The sequence below is a fragment of the Aquarana catesbeiana genome, linkage group LG01 (genome assembly GCF_042186555.1).
Source record: "Aquarana catesbeiana isolate 2022-GZ linkage group LG01, ASM4218655v1, whole genome shotgun sequence".
Classification (NCBI taxonomy): domain Eukaryota; kingdom Metazoa; phylum Chordata; class Amphibia; order Anura; family Ranidae; genus Aquarana; species Aquarana catesbeiana.
The window spans coordinates 796,688,356-796,708,534 of record NC_133324.1 but is presented as its reverse complement, the minus strand read 5'-3'; the positions used below and the strand labels follow the sequence as shown (position 1 = coordinate 796,708,534).

Here is a 20,179-nt window from a genome sequence, read left to right as displayed (position 1 = left end):
AGCTTTTATTTTGCTATTTTCTTCCGAGAGAGTACCTTTTCTATCTCTACTGACTTTTTGTTTTCTTGCTTGGTCATCAAAGGCGCTTTATTCACACCATCTCCAGCTATAATTCTGCTCCATGCTGTAAAAGATAACTGTTTATAAAATGTGACGGCACCACTAATTTTAAAGCGGTCCCATGCTATATTCATGCAGGGCAATACAACAGGTGTATTTTCATGTCCTCCCCCCAGCTGCACATACTTATCTTTCCTTTTCTCCCCCACTGCTCTGTTTAACACTGGGAATAAAGGAAGGCAGTCCTGTGTAAGCCGAGTTGCTCTATTTGGCGCTTACACAGAGCTGAAGTCTGTCTGCCTCAATGTGACGGTGCTGGGACAATTGTCAAGCACCAGCATTGTCACCTTTTCTTCAGTGAGTAAGAAGCAAAGGAAGAGTAAGCAAATACTTGGGGGGTACACTACACATTAAAGCAAATCTGCTACTCAGAGGGAGACAACCATTAAGATTCTCATGTTTTGGCACAGAACTCCCGATGTAATCCATAAGTATGATCCTTCAGTTTCACAGCTCTGTTGGCGGTGTGGATCTGATATAGGCTCACTATTCCATATCTTCTGGCAATGTTCCTTGATACAACCTTTTTGGAATGATATGCATTTACTTATACAAAAGGTAACTGGGGTGTCTCTTCTGTTGGATCCTTTGAATTACCTTTTGGGTCTTCCCCCCTCGGGGGTATCAAAAAAGACAAACAAATTGATATCCTATATATTGCTAGCCGCCAGGAGGATTATCCCACTGTTCTGGTTATCCAATACACCCCCCCCCATGGTCCGGGTTTCTACATTTAGTGTCTGAGATTCGGACAATGGAGTTCTTGACGGCTTCAGTTCATGACTGCACCCCCCAATTTAATAAAATATGGGAACCATGGGATCTTTCGGAATTCGGGACCCCCATACTACCAAATATGCCCTATTCCTAACCTAATTTAATTCTACGTTGCCTGTGTATATACTCTGAACTACTCGCGGGATTTTGGGTACTTTCCCGCAGTACGTTTATCGCATACATCATAAAGATTTGATTTAATACATATATGTGCCTTGTTTCTGGGAACACTCTTTTTATCACTTATACTTGTTTGTTTTTTGTTTTCATTATGTTTGTTTATAATGCACTTATGTTGATAGTGCAATGTACACCTTGATACAACTTTGTACTTATTTTTTGATATTTCAATAAAAAATACAATTTAAAAAAAAAAAAAAAGCAAATCTGCTGCTTTTCCCTGCACAGACAAAGCATGCTTTTTGCTTTAAGCTGACCTGTAGGCAGACGGCCCACACTACAGTCTTGTGATTTCAGCACTATTGAGAGCCAATTTATTCAGATCGTGTAGTTCTCCACAGATGGCCCTGTAAATGATCAATATAGCCTGTCCAGCAGTGTTAAAGTACAACTAAAGGCAACCTATATATTTTTAGTGTACCCGGAGTAAAGGTCATGAAAGTGACGACACATTTTATTATCCTGAATTATATACTAATTACTTCAGCTTACACCTGCATTGGCTTGCTCTAACCTCCCATCTGTGCGTCCGTTGCTGGATCCTGATAGTGATGGTGGGAGGTTTTGCAGAGCTAGTGCGTCATTGCTTTCCACAATGCTAGCATCTAAATCTCCCACAGGGAACTACAGTTCCCATGATCCAGTGGGCAGTGGGACATGGGCGGGGCATAGGCAGACTGAATGTGAGACGTGCCCAGAATCTTGGTCTCCATAGATGATTGACACTCTAGGGCTGCTAAGGAAAGGAAGCAACACCCCCCTAATGACATCACGGCGCTGCACTGTAGTCCCTTAAATAATGGCATAAAGCAAAAGGGGAAAACTGAACAATTTAGAAAATAAGGAAGCTGCATTGTCGCCACAATAAAGGAAGCTAGAGGGGGAGCAGGTACATTTCTCTATATATTTACATGACAAAGACAGACATATATTACATTCTAATTAATCTTATCACACATTGATATTTTTTACATCAAATTTAGTTTTTAGTCATAGTCTGACTAAAATGCTATTTTAGCTTTAGTTGTATTTTAGTCATCTGAATTGTTTTTAGTTTTAGTCAACTAAAATCTCAAGTACATTATAGTTGACTAAAATCTAATGGGCTTAGTTAAAATGTAATGCATTATTTAACCACTTGACAACTGGGCACTTAACCCCCCCCCCCCCCGCCCAGACCAATTTTAAGCTTTCAGTGCTCTCACACTTTGAATGACAATTACTCAGTCATGTAATACTGTACCCGAATTAATTGTTCTTTTTTTTTTTTTCATACAAATAGAGCTTTCTTTTGGTGGTATTTGATCACCTCCTGGGTTTTTTATTTTTTGCGCTATAAATGAAAAAAGACCGAAAATTTGGGGGGGAAAAAAACGCATTTTTCTTCGTTTCTGTGAATAAAATTTCACAAATTAATTTTTCTTCATAAATTTTGGCCACAATTTGTACTGCTACATATCTTTGGTAAAAATAACCCAAATTAGTGGATATTATTTGGTCTGTGTGAAAGTTAGAGTACACAAACTATGGTGCAAATCATAAAAAATTGATCACACCTGATGTACTGGCGGCCTCATCTCATTTCTTGTGACCCGAACAAGTCAGGAAAGTACAAATACCCCCCAAATGACCCCTTTCTTGAAAGTAGACATTCCAAGGTGTTTAGTAAGATGCATGGTGAGCTTTTTGATGCCATTTTTTTCCCACAATTCTTTGCAAAATTAAGATTTTTTTTTTTTTTCCCCTCCACAAAATAGTCACTGTAATAGGTTATTTCTCTCACATGGAATGTGTATACCACAAATGACACCCCAAAATACATTCTGCTACTCCTCCTGAATATGACGATACCACATGTGTGTGACTTTTTCACAGCCTAGCCACATAGAGAGGCCCAACATGCAGGGAGCACCATCAGGTGTTCAAGGAGCTTAAATTACACATCTAACTTGTTGACTACCTATTACACCTTTGAAGGCCCTGGAGCACCAGGACAATGACATGTGACACTGATGTGGCACTGATGACAGATGGCACTAATACGTGGCACTGATGACAGATGGCACTAATACGTGGCACTGATGACAGATGGCACTAATACGTGGCACTGATGACAGATGGCACTAATACGTGGCACTGATGACAGATGGCACTAATACGTGGCACTGATGACAGATGGCACTAATACGTGGCACTGATGACAGATGGCACTAATACGTGGCACTGATGACAGGTGGCACTAATACGTGGCACTGATGACAGGTGGCACTGATGACAGATGGTACTGATATGTGGCACTGATGGCAGATGGCACTGATGGCAGATGGCACTGATGACTGTGGGGACAGATGACTGTGGGGACAGATAGCACTGACGTCACTTTTTTTCCGTTTTTTTTCTTTTTCTTTTTTCCTGACACACGCAGCCGTTAGCTCTCCCTCCTCACACGTGGTCTCTGTGTGAGGAGGGAGAGCTGGCGATGAGAGATGATCTCATATGTTTACATATGAGATCATCTCTCATTGGACACTCCGATCGTGCTGTAAACGGCCACTGTGATTGGCTGTTTACAATGATCTGTGACTGGCTGTGTCCAAGGGACACGACCAGCACAGAATTTCCCCGATGCACGCCCGTGGAAGCGCGTATCGCGGAAGTAAACAGGAGGACGCCCTCCCGGCAATTGGCGTCCGCGCTGTAGCCGTCTTTCGGCTATAGCGCGGGTGCGAAGTGGTTAAAAGAGAAGTATGGTGGGGTTTTTATTTATTTTTTTAACCCATCATTCTTACCTAGGTGGAGGCTGCATCTGTTCCCCGGCATCTCTGCACTGAGAACCGAGCAATTGAACACTGCCAATGGCTCGGTTCTCTCAGCTCCCCGAGCGAAGAGCTGCTGCTGTCAGTCAGCAGCTCTCCTCTCTGCTCATCCAAGCTCATTGGAGCGCTGAGCTGTGCAGTGGCGGGGAACGGCTGTCTCAGGCTCTCAGCGGGTCTCTAAGACAGGCACCTGGCGGATCCAGATGTTATTTTCATGATGACGCGGTGCCTGGACTGATTCCAGTGACATCGGCAGAGAGCAGACTTCAGTCTGCCCTCTGCTGAAAATGGGTCACATGAGTACAAAACGAATTGCACTCCTGTGACCCAGAGGAGAAGCCCAGCCAAACAAGCCAAGGCTGGACCTCTCCTTTTTAGGCCCCTTTCACACAGGCGGACCTTTCAGTTTTTTTAAGGCAGACCTGAACGGACACGCCATGCAGGTCTATGGAGCAACGGATGTCAGCGGTGACATGTCCGCTGAAATGCGATCCGCTAAAATCAGACGTATGGCGATACGTTCTATCGGATCGGATGAGATCTGATGAAAACAGACATGCTGTCCGTTGTTTTTGTCCGATCTCTCCATAGGAATCAGCGGCACTCGACAGGCCCTTCCCCGCTCAGTGAGCAGAGAATAGACCTGTCATCCGACGGCTCAGCGGAGATCAATGGAGAGATCTCCCACTTAAACGGATCCGCCTCGTGTGGAAGGGCCTTAAGCATTTCTCTAGAATTGCCAAACTCCTTCTATACTCCTGGAGGCAAAATCTTAGAACAGGTTATTTATGGTATTAAGGTTTAAACATGCACTACAGACACATTGTGATATAACGTCTATAAATAAAATAAGTTTCATAAACAAACAAAAATATTGCGTTTGGACAAATAGAACTGCAACTTTAAAATATTTTTAAAAATCTCAAAAAACTGTAAACTCTATTGGCTATAATGTCATTGCACATATTACCTGAATATATTACCAATATTAAGAAAAATAAGATAATCCTTTTTTTTTCTTAATTTTTTTTCTTTCATCAGCTTAGTAAATGCCTCCTACTTATCCTTATGTGGTAGTGCAGTGTTAAATTTGATGTCAAATTTTGATTTAATTTTGGTCAGTCTTTTGACTAAAATGTCATTTTAGTTTGTCGTATTTAGTCATTCCAGTTGTTTTAAATTTAGTTGTATTTTAGTCGGCTAAAACAGTGTTCATTTAGTCAATGAAATTTAGCATTGCTGTCTAGGACCTTCCCCAGCCTATGAGAGGGCAATGACGGAACAGCATCACACCAGTGAGGTCATCACTCTTCTCACTGTAAGCATGATTAAACTGCTAACCGACAGCACTATGCAAAACAGAAAAAATCCCAGGCCACTTCTGCTTTCAGTATCAGTGCTGCTGTGCAGGGGAAAACAGGAAGCTTTGACTTTTAGGAAGATATGCTAGTTCAATATAAAAAAAAATAATTGGTTTAACTTTACTCATAACTGAATAAATTGTGCTATTCAACATGAGGGTGAGCTTTAAAAAAAAAAAAAAAAAACATAACTAAAACTGGGCCTTTTTACTTAAAGGGAATCCCTGTGACTCTAATGCCGCGTACACACGGTCAGATTTTCCGACGGAAAATGTTCGATGGGAGCCTTTTGTCGGAAATTCCGACCGTGTGTTGTAGGCTCCATCAGTCATTTTCCATCGGAATTTCCGTTGCACAAAATTTAAGATCTGGTTCTTAAATTTTCCAACAACAAAATCCGTTGTCGGAAATTCCGATCGTGTGTACACAATTCCGACGCACAAAGTTCCACGCATGCTCGGAATCACTTCATTTTTCTCGGCTTATCGTACGTTTTGTGTGTCATTGCGTTCTTGACGTTCGCAAATTTCGACCAAATTTGTGTGACCGTGTCTATGCAAGGCAAGTTTGAGCCAACATCCGTCAGGAAAAAATACATGGATTTTGATGTCGGAATGTGCGATCGCGTGTACGTGGCATTGGGCTCGGTTCACACTGGTGCGATGCGGGAACCAGTGCGATTCCTGTGCGGGTTCCCGCATCGCACCTGAATCGCCGGCTGTTCACACTGCTCTCTGTGAACCGCTACAGGTGTCAATACAAAGTTAATGACACCCCCAGATCGGATCGCAATGCGAACTGTGAAATGGTGCAGGAATCTGATCACATGACCCATGCGATCTGATTCCAGTGTGGAGCAAAAAAGGGTCCTGCACCATTTTGGTGCGAATGCGACAGTTTGTAAGGCTGAATTTGCATTGCACAGACATCACATGTGATCTGCACTGCAATGCGGTGCGTAGCACATGCGATGACTGGCATCGCACAAGTGTGAATCGCCACGGGCAACTGTGTTGTGTACATTTTATGCTAATATTTTTCAGGGTAGATCTGGTTTTATTGGTTATTGTACTGAAAGAACATAAAAACATATGAGAAAATGACCACAGTGCTGTGAAAGTGACATTTTAAGAAGGACATCAGTCATATAAATAAGCTGGAACAGGTGTAGCAGTCAGCTGCTTGGTGCTCCAGCTGTCAAAGGCCTCAAGCTTAGTGATGTAACAAGTGCGTGCGAGTGGCATTCACTGCTATATGACCCAGATGAACAGGCTCAAAGACTTCTTCATTATTACACTGCAAGCAAGCTTCCTCTATGTGGAAACATACACTTGTAAGATCAATAAATAGAGTTCCACCAGTGGAGCAGATGAAAATGTTCAGCTCCAGTGAGTATCATCCCATATCTATTAGTATTATAGCAAAATGAACTTTATATTCATAACGATTAGATCTTAGATTTTTGATCAAGTCACTATTTTGCAGTAAGGACGTTTTTGGGTACAAATCGTGTATTAGGGTTTCCATAGAGGTTTCTTCTCAGTTTGGGATTTCAAACATAGAGAAAAATTCTAGAAATTTTCACATGGCCACAGCTATCCCCCCTCATGCCTGTTTTGTTTGACCTCAAAGAAATGTAAAAAAGTAGAGCTCTTGTAATGGTGGTAATGGAACTTTTCCCCTTCCTTTCCAGTCCCAACCATTAGAGAAAGGCTTCTGGTAGATATAGTCCCGGAAAATTTAGAAATCTGTCCTTCAAAATAAGGATCACTAACCAAGAATTGAAATTGCTGAAGTATGTTTGTTTATTATTCTTATTCCCACTTTGTTTCTTTGTTCTCTGAATAAGATTGCGGGGTATGGTAGCCATATTATGCTAGAGTTCAAATACTTGCGTGTATGTTAAGAGGTATGGAGGAAGCTTTATCAAGGCTTCACTTAATCGCCTCTAACTGTTGACAATCATGGTGAAGGAAATCCTAGACCAGGGGTAGGCAACCTCGGCCCTCCAGCTGTGGTCAAACTACAAATCCCATCATGCCTCTGCCTCTAGGAGTCATGCCTGTGATTGTTAGGGTCTTCAATATCTCATGGGACCACAGCTGGAGGGCCGAGATTGCCTACCCCTGTCCTAGACCTTATGTTGCAGACTCTTCATTGAAGCTCCGCAATGCTTTTATTTTATTGTGAAAGCGGTGATCCTCTGGGTTCTCTGCAAGAGATTTCCCCTCTGTACACCAACCTCAGTGGGTCACTTGTATTGTTTTCAAAATAAAGACATTGTTTGTACAAGGCGGAGTTTGTTGTGACGTCGATTCCCCCCCCCCCCCCCTCCTTTCCACCTTGTCCAATCAGGTTGTAATACACTTGTTTTGGCACCACAACACTTTCAAATTTTGTTGCTAAAAAGGAAATCTTCATCCCAGGAAATACTCTGTGGCCCAGGTGTCATCCTTCAGTCTGTCTGGACTGGAAAAGTTATTTGCCCTCAGGACTATAAAAAGTCTTTGCTCTTTCAGAGACTGTTTGGCTTCCCATGCAAGGGGTGACTTAGATTCGGGGTGTCTAACTCAATTTCATTGCAGGCCACAACAACATTATGGTTGCCCTGAAAGTTCCCTTTGTATCTGTAAGACTATATAAACCAGCAGAAGGTAAGAGTCACCCACCCCCTCTTACATCAGGGACCCCCCCCCCCTTACCTTGTGCTGCTACTGGGAAGAAGCTGAGGGAGGAGCTGAGAGGGTCTAGAGGAGGGCTGGAGTCAGTAACATTGGATTGTTAGTACAGTGTCTTCTCCCAAGCTCACCAGTGTGGGTTTTGTTTTTTTGTTTTTTTTTGTTCAGCCTGCTGGGTTGAATGGAAAAAATTGTGATAGTGTGTACCAAGCTTAAGCTTGTGGTCTTGTCTTGCTTTACATGGATAAGGTTGTGTTTAGTCCTTCCTGCCTAATGTGGTCTCTGCATTTTAATTTGAATCTGGAAATAGTGTTGCCTTCCCTTTTTTGTCCGGTCCATTTATTTATTATTTATTTTAATCTGACACTTCTTGTTCATGTTATTTGAAGATTACCAGAAGTAACAGACTGCCTCTAGATCTCAATTGCTAGGTGGATTAGGCAAAACCTCATTCAGGTGTATGACCTGAAAGTTAGGGCTCCTCCTTTTCCTATGAAGGTCCTATCAGAAGTGTCGGTGCTTCCTGGGCTTTTCAACATCATGCATTTTTTCCTAGGTCCATAGGTGGCCTCCTGGTCCTCTGCTTATATATTTGCTAAGTTTTACTTCTTGTAGATGTTCAGGCCGGCGGTGGGACCACAAGTCTGCCATGAACAGCCCTATTTGCAGTTGTGCTTGGCTGTCATATTGATTCTCTCGCGTTTTTTATACTTTGCTTCACAAACCAAGAACATGTATGTAAGAACCAACTTTCAAATCTGAGTCAGCGTGAGAACCAGGCAGTTATCATTTTCAGAAGGTTAGTTCATTAAGTGTAGCTCCAATATTTCTTTAATGACAAGTTTAATGTAAGTGCTAAGAAAAAAAAAAAAGCATTTTCATATGAATATTTGAATGTGATGGATACCGATGGCAGAGAGGTCGTTATGCATCACAGTAAGTATTGCATAGAATTGCTGACTGCTAGATCATCACGTTGGCTCTTCTTTTACAATTAAGGTTTTTGGAAGACTGCATTTCATATGTCATGTAAAAATGATAATGGCCTTCTTCATTGCTGATGATTCACCCATCATACTTGAAAGCTGCATTTTGACAAGTTATTGTGAAATCATCTTACATCTGTGTCTAAAGGATGGTATTGCCTGCTGACATATGTACCAGGCAAATTGAGAAATTGGGGGCATTTGTCACATCATCTGTTACCAGCTGGAGAACTCTGACCAAGTTAACTGTTCAAGAAATGCCCAGCATGTAGATAAATAATTGGTACCTACTGCCATAGTCTTACACATTGTAACTACTTTGCTGTCAAGGCCTTTAATCAGATGGATTGCACAATCTGCTGTGATTTATTATTTTGTAGTAATTGGCTCCCAGTGATACAAATATAGCAGAGCACCCCCTTACAGAATTTATGTAAAAAAAACACAATTGTCAAACTATCTCTGGTTTAAAGAAGAAAAACTTTATTATGAAGTACTTTTTATCTGAACTGGCATAATAACCTTATCACAACACATGTCCAGATCTTTCTATAATAAAAGCACTAACTGGTATAGGCAAAATAACACCTTTCTGACCTTCCCACTTAACACCTTAGTGCAGTGGTCTCCAACCTGCAGGCCCCTTGCTTGCCTCTGTCTGGCCCTTGGGACACTATTCCTTCAACTGACACCAATAATGAAGCACCTTTCCTCCCACTGACACCATTAATGGGGCCTGCTAAAATGAACAATGAGTGTCTATTCCTCCTGTTAAAACAAATGTTGCGGCAGTGTTTACTCCCACTAATGCCAGGCCATGTTCTTCTTGCACTGGCCACAGTCTGGCCCTCCTAAAGCTTGAAAAACTGTAACCTGGTTTTCTTTTAAAATGTTTGGAGACCACTGCTTTAGAGGCCCTAACCCGGTTAACAAAGCTCATTTCCAGGACTAGCTAGACCTCATCTTCCAAATTCACTCTCTTTTTCACTCTTCCTGGAATCTGGACATGGCTAGCCTTTCTGCAGGGTACCCAATGACCCTGGGGCAATTGGATATGCCATCTTTTTCCATGGTTGCTAGTTCAACCAAAACCCTTCTGTCTTTCAAAATCCTTGCTATGTTTGCAAAGCAGCCCGTCACAGAGCTGGGCCAATAATAAGGCTCAGAATGTAAGCAGAACTACCATTTGCGGTTGCTGTTTGTGTATCTGAGTACTCCTTCCTTTTTTTTTTTTTTTTTTATTATTTGTGGTTGCTTGCAGAAAATCTAATCTGAGGTTTAGGTGCAGAGAGGTGCCCACTGCACACTTTTACGGATCTGTTTATAAAACATTTGTAGGGCACATGTCACAGGCATTCATCCAGGCTGCACACATTTTCCCCATTTTTTTTCTCTTTTAAAGTGTTTTGTTAACCCCAAAAAAAAAAAAATATATATATATATATATATCAATTCAGATCCCAGTTCCTTAAAGCGGAGTTCCGCCTAAAAGTAAAAAAAAGAATTAAAAGTCAGCAGCTGCAGTATTTGTATTTAAAGGAAGGACACTTACCTTTCCAGGGTGCCCGTGATGTCCTCACCCGAAGCCGATCCATCCCCTCAGCTCAGGGTGCAGGCGTCGACATGGCTAGTAAGGGAATTGGAAAGTGAAGCTTTGCGGCTTCACAGCCTGGTTCCCTACTGTGCATGCGCGAGTCACACTGTGCATTCTGAGTGGTCCCTGCTGCCTTCTGGGACCTGTGTCTTCCAGAAGACAGCCGGGGGGGGGGGGACGGAGGAGGGGCCGGACATGGTGTAGATCACCACTGATCCTGCAACAATCTTTTGCCAAAAGTGGGAACAAATACCTGTATTAGACAGGTATCTACTCCCCCCCCCCCCCCCCCCCCCCCCCCAAAAGGTGCTAAATGTGACACCGGAGGGGGGAGGAATCCGGACAGAGGAAGTTCCATTTTTGGGTGGAACTCCGCTTTTAAAGCAGATTACACAGCACAATGCTTGTGCTGTGTAATCTGCCCCCACTCTAAACTGTAAAGAAGCCTCCCTGAACCTGCCACTTCCTGTATCCCCTCTGTACTGACCACGAAAATCAGGGCTGCTGAGCCCTGACCGCCGTGGTCACAGTACACCCCTCCGTCAGATGCCGCTGTCCTCTCACTCCCTCCTCCTTGCCTGTCAGCTCCCTCTCTGTGTCTGTCTCCACACGCCCCCCCAATGCTATAATTAAAAATAACAAAACCTACGATGGTCACTGCTAGCCCCTCTATTAGAGCCTGACATACCACACTATGTAAGTCATTTTTAAAGACGAGCATTGTAAATACCTTAGGGATTGGAAAGGTATATGGGATTTTTAAGGTGCTGATTTAGAACAAAATAATTTTAAAAAGTAGATATTTATTCAAACAATAAAAACAAACATACAAAGAGTAAATATTGATATTACAGTACTAATACATGTGCTGACTGATTTCATCTCTACATGTTTTGCTTTGATAATTCTTCAGGAGTATTAATTGATATCAGGTACAATGAGCACTAGGAATAAACAGAGTTTTTTGATGAACAAAATAATCAACAATCGCAACAACATCAAAGATGTATGAAAATTTGATATATGAAAATATATTGAAAATTTGTAAAATTTGTATGTATATATCTTTGATGTTGTTGTGAGTGTTGATTATTTTGTTTTTGTTGTGCCTAATATCAATTATCTCCTGAATAAGCAAATTATCAAGGCGAAACATGTAGAGATGATATCAGTCAGCACATGTATTAGTACTGTAATATCTATATTTACTCTTTGTATGTTTGTTTTTATTGTTTGAATACATTTCTACTTTTTATAAAATTATTTTATACCTTTAAAAATCCCATATACCTTTCCAATTTCTAAAATATTTTCTAAGCAATATGGTGCTTTATCTTTTAGATGATGGACAAAATACCTTCTCTCCGTTGTAAATACCATTTTTAGAGTAATCTTCAAGCCAGTCACATGACTCGCGGCCACTTTACAGCTCAAAGACAGGCTTTCTGCGGGAGGCCACGTGATCTCCCTGGCTGACATCAGAGGGAGATCTCAGCCCCTCCCGCACAAGCCATGTATCGGAGCTGTAAAGCGGCCCTGAGTCACCTGACCAGCCTGATGATGGCTCTAAATAGGTATTTACAACGCTCATTTTTAGGAATGACTTACATAGTGTGGAATGCCAGGCTCTAATAGAGAGGCTGGCAGTGATTTAGAATTTTAGATTTAACAAACACTTTAATAGTATGACTTCCAATGATTGTTGGCACCATCTAGTGGTCTGAATGCTGTAAATGTTTTCTAACATACAGTACCTCAATCAGAAAGTATACTGCATTTTTGCCTTCAGATGGAACTGATGATCATAGGAAGTCAAAGTAAAGCAAAAGGTAGGAAAATATGTGCAGTCTTGACAAATGCTTGTGACATTCGTCCTACAAATGTTTTCAAAATAGACCCCTACTGTTTTATAATATAGGCACAATTTTGCTTTATTATACATAATGCATACAGGAGTGATACTTTCACAAACAGTGGTAAATTATCCCATGCTGTTATGTGTACTTTTCCATCATGGAGATATATTTTCCACAGCCAAATACATGTATATTTTTAGTTTTCATCTAGATCAGGGGTCTCCAAACTTTTTAAACAAAGGGTCAATATACTGTCCTTCAGACTGGGGGGGGGGGGTTGGACTGAGGCCAGTGGGAATAAACAATGCCCCATCGTTGTGCCGCACTGTTGCTGTCATTGGGAGGAATAGGGCCCCGTCTTTGGTCTCAGTGGGAGGATGCATGGCCAATTGTAGGTGTCAGTGGATGGAATAGTGACCCAAGGTCTGGATAAAAGAGCTGTTTGGAGACCACCGACCTAGACCATCTATACTAAACATGTCAATGATGCTTAATTGTCTTACAGGCTTTGTTAAAGAGACTAGAGTCAGTGAAGCCAACGGTTGGTATGACCCGTTCTGAGCAACTCATGGACTATCAGCGCCAAGCAGGATATTTGAGCTCAACAGCATCCTCTCCAAGGCCTGGAAAGGCATCTGTAAGCCGACTGAGCACCTCTTCATCATCCGGTAAACGTTCAGACTTGAGAATCATTGATATTTCACTGTGTAGCTGTTACTGATGCACCATTGTCTTTCTCTGTATGAGTCGTTTGTATAAATGTGAAGAGAAGAGAAAAAGACAGAGGTGATTTCCTTAGCAACCAATCGGGTTTTAATTTTAAGAGTAGAAAATTACAGAATGTGATGAATAGAGTGTGAAGAACGCTGCAGTTTCACATCCACCAGTGTGCAATTACCCAGTTTCTACGGCGTGAGGTCAGACTGAACAAAGGCCGTGTCACTTGGGTTTAGTTTACGATGGCTGTGTGTGTGGGCTCTCTTTCATCACCTATCTTTCACATATGGCTCTTTTATTACCACTAATATAAATTGTTGGCTGGAAAGTCTTGTCTTGGCTTCTGGTTGTGTTTTTGTGTATGTGTGTTTTTTGTACAGAACTATAGTAGCTGGGAGGCCTTCTTCTTGGAATTAAACAAAAAATATCTTGGTGTTGAAACAGTCCAAAGACTGACTTCCAAATCACTGATTACATAGACATACAAGAAAGAACCCCTAATGGGAGACTTTTCAGGCAGTAGGTAATAGAGGAACAAAAGTATAAGAATGATACATTTTTATTTATTTTTATTCAAGTGTTAAAACTGTGATAAACATCCCAATTTCCAATAAAAGGAATGGAGAATCACCATACAATATATGATGTACAGTACTCTGAACTAATAAGGGAGCCCTAAGTGGGTCTCATGTAGGTATGGACCCAACCAACGGAGTGGTTCACCCAGCGGTTCCCAACATGTTTTGGAATGTAGGGTAAATTCAGGGGAAGATGGAGACAAAGTACAATCCTCCAAGAATATAAATAACAGGTATACAAATATACATACATTGTACAATGACATATGATAACATTACAGAAATATCATACATAGCATGGGAAAGATTCAGTACTCGTGGTGTATGGCTACTTCACATAAGAAATGGCAGTGTGTCCCATAGGAGTGTGCCCTCTCACATTGACAGCCACAGATAGATTGCCAATGGCAGAAAAGGAAGAAATGGTAGTACAATTCCCAGGAAACAGATGAAATGGGTAAAATGGCCACCAGGTAAACAATGCTCTGGTCATGTAGACTGCAGCTCACGAGGATCACACACAGGCAGAACGGCCCATCCTAATGGAGGTAATCATGGTATAATGATAGTGGGCTGAGGGATAGGGCATAGGATCTAGATATGTATATACATCCCCCACTGTAGACCCCAGTGGGAAGGAATAGGTATAAATAAGAAGTAAAGCATGAACTGCATTGAAAGTTCATCTAGCAGAGGACTGAAAGCTAGCCATAGTAGAGAGCTGGGTGTCAATCCCCAGTCTGTGTACTTGCGTTTACTTGTGGACCTATATGGACACCAGTACATGAATGCAGGTGGACTATGCTCGCCCTTCTGGAGTCACATATATAAGGGGAGTAGTGGCTAGCCACTCCCCAAAGGCCCAAAATCAAATAAGGGGTAAATTGATGACATATGTAATCAATACAGGCAACAGATCCAAAATTTGGTAGGGGGACATCTCCGGATTGGTATCCATAGCGATTCCACGGTGTCCGGCACTGACAAATCCATGACAAACTCAGCTCTCTAGTTAAATCGCCTTTTTTGACTATTAATTACACCTTAATGAGCAAAGTTTTTTTTTTCTGAAGTAGACGTGGCTTTTTATCCTGCCACCCATCTTTGTCTTTGTCTGTCACAGTCTACAGACCCAATACCCAAAGCTTTAATGCCAGGATAGTAGTATTTGTTTTATCCATGTGAGTCTAATTTTCAAGTCTCACAGCCTGAAAATAACTGTCACTATTCTGAAAATAAAAAAACTTAAAGCAGAACTTTACCCATAACAACTTTTATTTAAAAAAATGTTCTTTAGCAAGGAACATACCTTCTTCATTAATAATTATGCTACCAACAGTTAGTGTGTGCTGTAACTTGCTTCCAGCATTGCTCCTGTTTCTTCTTGCTGGGAGCTGCCATTTTGCTGAAGCTCTGAGCCCCTGAGTAAATCATAAAGCGGAACTAAACCATCGCTTTAACGGTTTAAAAAAAGCAGTTACATTCCTGGAATGCCAGGATTGCTGTCACATTTGCTTGTGTGCTCAACCCAGCTGTCAAACCATCAAATGGCTGGTGTCATAATTGAACATATGTGCAGCACAATGGCCCTTGCAGATCAAACAGAAGCAGCTTCCTTGGCTGTAAATGATAGGAGGGTTTTATTCCGCTAAGACTGTCAGATCGCCCTCTACAAATTCAGCAGTGCCTAAAAATACCCAATAATAGAAAGCAACTGTGCATGTGCAGAGCAGGGTGATACAGTGTATTACTGGATTTTAAACAGTGTAGACACTTATTTGTGTCTATTTGTAAAACTTATGTTTTATCTTGTGCAGGAGTGACGTCATCCTGTACCAGCCAATGAAGAATATTTTTTTGTTGTTTTGTTTGCAATCCCTGGCACTGGACTCCATATTATCACTTTGCCATGTCAATAAATTGATGAGAATCTGCCATTAGGCTGTTTGCCAAAGAAAGCCTGTGATGGAGGTACCTGTTACCCAACTCGCAGGCTGTATGCTACTTCCAGTGCAGTCACCCGATTGTGATGCTGAACTGATTTATTATTATGATGATGATGGATTTTTTTTTTTTTTTTTTAAAGAAACCAAAATGTTTAAAGTGTATATAATAAAATGAGCAGCGCAATATTTAGATCAGCCAGTAGTTGGATTTCCCTGCTTACAGGATAAGTTCACCTTTCATAACATGTTACACCCATATTCGGGGTGTAACATATAACGTGTTATAAATGCACCGACTCCCCCACTGTGACAGGTAGCGGGGGATCTTCTCCATCCCCTAGCTTTCAAATTGTTAAAAAAATGTAGTTGTGCGGGGCTCTGCCCACCCGACCGCTTCACTCATTCACAGCGCTCTGTGAATGGAAAACTACAAGGTCCGGCAGCCTTTGCGGATGTCAGGTTGTAGTTTTTTAATTAACTTCCATGGCACTGTGATTCCTGTGGTAGTTCATTCTTCCTGTCAGAATGTTTTGGCTTCCTCCTACGAGGAGTGACTGGGTATTCTGAAAGCACAGGTGCTAGCTATCAGAATACAATAGCTGCCAGAGGAGATTCAGCCATCCTCGCTGTTTAGCATGAATGGGAGGATTCAAGAGATTTCTGAACTAGATATCTATTAGTGTATGGCCAGATTTGCCCTAACGGCAAGACAATTTGGGGGGTGTGTGTTGTTTTTTTTTTGTTTTTTTTTTTTTATTCTTCTCTAAGTTACTTTCTGTGAAATTGATCTTTTATTGTGCCCTGACATCCAGCTTCTGGGAGGAGGGATTGTTGAGGTGTTCATTGTCATTTTCCCATTTGGCTGGCTTATTGAAATAAAAGTCCTCTGATGCTTTGTGGGCCTGCGTTTACATCACACCATGCAGATATGAATGGATGAGGTGGACCTAGAGACTCATGAATTGTCAATCAGTTTACACAGGTAGAGACCAGGAGTGGACCTCCCCCCTTGCTGTTTGCTGGTCAGTCTGACACTTGCCCCATCTAGGCGGATAACGGTCAGCGACTCCGTTTCCTCTCCTCCACGGCAGCTCCATCGTGTGGCTCCTCTCCTCCTCCTAGGTGTCCAGTATCATCGCCTGTCCTTTCAGCCAATCGGGTGACAGGTGTCATAACCAACTTCCTGATTGGCCGGGAGGGGGAGCAGTGTTACAATAGTGAATATTCATTCGCTGTTGCAACACACCTGGGTGGGCTGTGAGCGCATTCTCTGTGCCCCGAGCCCACCCTATTTTGAAACCTATTAGAGACTTTGGTTCTAATCAAATCGGTGCCTCAAAAAAATATCCCTGCCAGTGGAAGCCATGCGCCCGGCATCCTGAAAGGGGCCATACGCATTGATAGGGGGAGGCAGCGATGGATGAGGGGGGGCGGCACCTGTGCGCCCTTTTTGGAAGGGCCGCCCCTGATTCAGGAGTCTCATCAGCCCGAAACATTTCACAGCAGTGATGTATTTACCTCCTCATAGTTAGGGATAATCTCAAGCAGTGATTATAGGGGCCACCAGTCTTACAAGCTGGATTTGCAGGAGACTGAGATCTGTTAAGGAGACCATTGCAAACAAAATATTCTGTGGCTGCTTGGTGAAAAGTGGACTCCATACTAATGCAGAGTAGAAGACCAAGTGCTTTAATACTTTTAACAAGAGTTCAGATTTAAGTTCTAGGTCTGCTTTAAAGAGTAGATTTACCCAAATGTTATGTTTGGTTGAATTTTGAATGGAGTAGGAAATGGTTAAGCCCCTGTTTTTTTACACTGGTGCAATTTGTCAGTTCCTAATCATGACAAGTTGCAGCCCATTGCTGGCAATGGAACCGTTCATATTGCCGCGATTAATGCCGCAGCAATTATGAAAGGTTCCTGCACTATTTTTGTCAATTTCACATGTGACTTGCATTGACATCTGTGCATGAAATCGCACAGATGTCGGCAAGCCACACATGAAATCACATTAACCGGTGACTTTGAAATCGTGCTGCAGCAGCATGATTTTAAAGCTGCATTCACTATGAACGGAGGCTTGAACAATTTCTTTCATGGAAGATTTCCTCTTCTTGTTGAATCCTGTTCTGGTCACATTTCCCTTCATTTCCTGTTTTGATGACTTGGTCACAAGAGCAAAAAAAGTTTTAGCCCGAGATGGATCTGCAACAGAATGCAGCTTCTAAGTAGATATGACTACTTTTTAGGTATCTACTGACAACAACCCTGTAAAGTGCGGTGTATATTTATAGCGAAATGTGTTTTTGTTTTGTATTTTCATGGTTTTAAATGGCGTAGGAGAGAGTTGGGGCCAGTTCACACCTGTGCATTTTTTTTTTCTTTTTCTCTGCATATAAAAATGCATTGAAAAGTAGGTAATATGGGTTCCAAAGGCATAGTTCACACCAGTGCAGTTAGTTCCAGAAAGAACATGCTGCCTTTTTCCTGCGCTGGACTGTACTGGAACGCAGTCAAACACATCAAAAATGCACCGGAATGCACTGAAACACACTGAAATAAAAAATGCCAGGGACCCCAGTACAATGGGGAAAAAAAACAAGAAAAATGCTGGAATGCATCCGGAAACGCATCAAAAACATGTTAAATCTCTCATGCAAAGATGCATCTGGAATGGATCTGGAGTGTATTTTTGTGGTGTGATCCAGTCCTTAGAACTCATGTCAGGTTTTTACATTTTTTTTTTGGTCGATTGGTTTTCCTGCTGGGGAGTTTCACCAATTTCATATGTCCCAGTGAACAAAGTCTGAGACAGAAATCTAAAATTTTACAGTTTTTACTAGAATAGGACTAATGCATTTCTGCCTGTCTTAAATCCTGTATGCTCTTAGCCTGTTCTAAAGTAATTTCATATATATTTGTTTTCTTTATCTTCCATTTTAGGTGGGCTCTCTAGGGTGTCGAGTGCCAGCAGTCGCATGAGCAGCAGTAATGGTGCTTTACTCCGGCCCTCTAAATCCTGCAATGCACGAGCAGCGTGGATGTGATGGTGCTTATGAACCAGTGTTTCCACAAATCCCCACCATTCTTATGAAGTCCTCCTGTAAATTGGTGTAATTTTAAAGTGATGTCACCGGAAATTAAAGCAACTGGCACCCTGAAAAAGAAGCTTTCTAATGGCCAAAGTCTCTTCAGCATCCAGCACACTTCTGCAGTTTCAGCCATCAGTAACTACATCATGACTGCATCCCAGCAAATCAAAAGTGACATGGTGGCCAGCGTGTGGAACCAAAGTGTTCAGTAGATGTTGCTGGGAGTGTGTTGGATGCTGAGGATTCTTTCGGTAGTGTAACCCTGCGAAGATTCGAGTCACCACTCACAAGGCTGGTGCATATTCAAATTCTTTTTTTACAGAGTGCCTTTTCATTTTTTTTTCTTTTTCTGGTGACCAAGATGGCTTTAAAGCCGAACTCCCACATTTTCTTTTTCAGTTTAGAATTGAGCAGGGGAGAACAAAATATTTGTTGGTCTTTTTTTTTTTTTTTTTATCTGTTTGTGACCCCATTGGTGAGATTTCTTCCCACTTCCTGTTTTGCGGCATCTGCACTAGAAATTGGGAATTTGGGGAAAAAGGAGAATGCAGACTGCAATGAAAACATGGCCAGAAGTTGGCATTTTCCAAACGCTACTAAAAACTTGTTTGTTTTTGTCTTTGGCCCTATTAGAGATTTACCATCACGTCCTGTCTTGGCAAGAAGTGAAGGGAAATCTCCAGGATTTGGGATGCAGATGGCAAATAAAACTGACAGAGGCTCTAACTCTCCCCTGCTCTATCCAAAATGAAACATTTTTTTCTACTTGTTAAAAAAATAAAACATTTCGGCTAGAGATGGGCTTTAACATTCCTTGCTGCTACTGTGACATTTCTTGTCTTAAGACGTATGTGATGTGGTTTGAGGCTTATTTATTTTGTATTTTAAATACGTAATTATATTTTGATTATTAAAAAGCTGTCCTTCCAGAATGCACTTATTTATTACAGATATCTGTTACATGTATTACAGCTTATTCTTTTCTTTTTTTTTTTTTCTCTGTGAAAAGACAGTTGCCAAACTACTATATTTATTTCCCTCTAGAATGTAAAAGAAAAAAAAATCAATGATGATTATCAGTTTGTAAACTTTGGTTTTGTTATCTTTATTCTTTACAGATGATTTCATATATATTGTTAAAGTGAATTTATTTAAATAGCAGTGTGTAGTACTGAATTATTTCTCACAAGCTAAAGTGTCAAGTCAGATTTTTGGCATCCCCTGCAACAAAAATGGCATTTTTGGTTAGATACTCTCAAGGGGAAATCACACAATGCAGATGCTGCCACTTTCCTCATTAGAACCCTGCAAGTGCAGCAGCTGATTGATAATTATGAAATCACTCCTGTACCGATTCACTTGGCACATGGATACAGACAAACACAGCTATTTCTTCAGCATAACAAGTGTGTATGGGGTCTTACAATATATCAGAAATTTGATCCACAACAATCAATGAACATTTCCAACATTTTGCT

At 41.5% G+C, this 20,179-nt stretch overlaps 1 protein-coding gene across 2 annotated transcripts in view; it reads left to right on the top strand.

The window, feature by feature from the left end:
• The window catches only part of CFAP97 (cilia and flagella associated protein 97), a 126,441-nt gene extending 106,593 nt beyond the window's left edge, over window positions 1-19,848 (top strand). Inside the window, exons 5-6 of one of the 2 annotated variants that reach the window (XM_073607356.1) lie at window positions 12,874-13,036; window positions 18,553-19,848. In XM_073607356.1, coding sequence (XP_073463457.1) covers window positions 12,874-13,036; window positions 18,553-18,656 — 267 coding nt within the window. In that variant the 3' untranslated portion in view covers window positions 18,657-19,848. The remainder of the gene's footprint in view (window positions 1-12,873; window positions 13,037-18,552) is intronic. The other variant, XM_073607349.1, reaches the window with a different exon arrangement.
• Window positions 19,849-20,179: the final 331 nt, after the last annotated feature.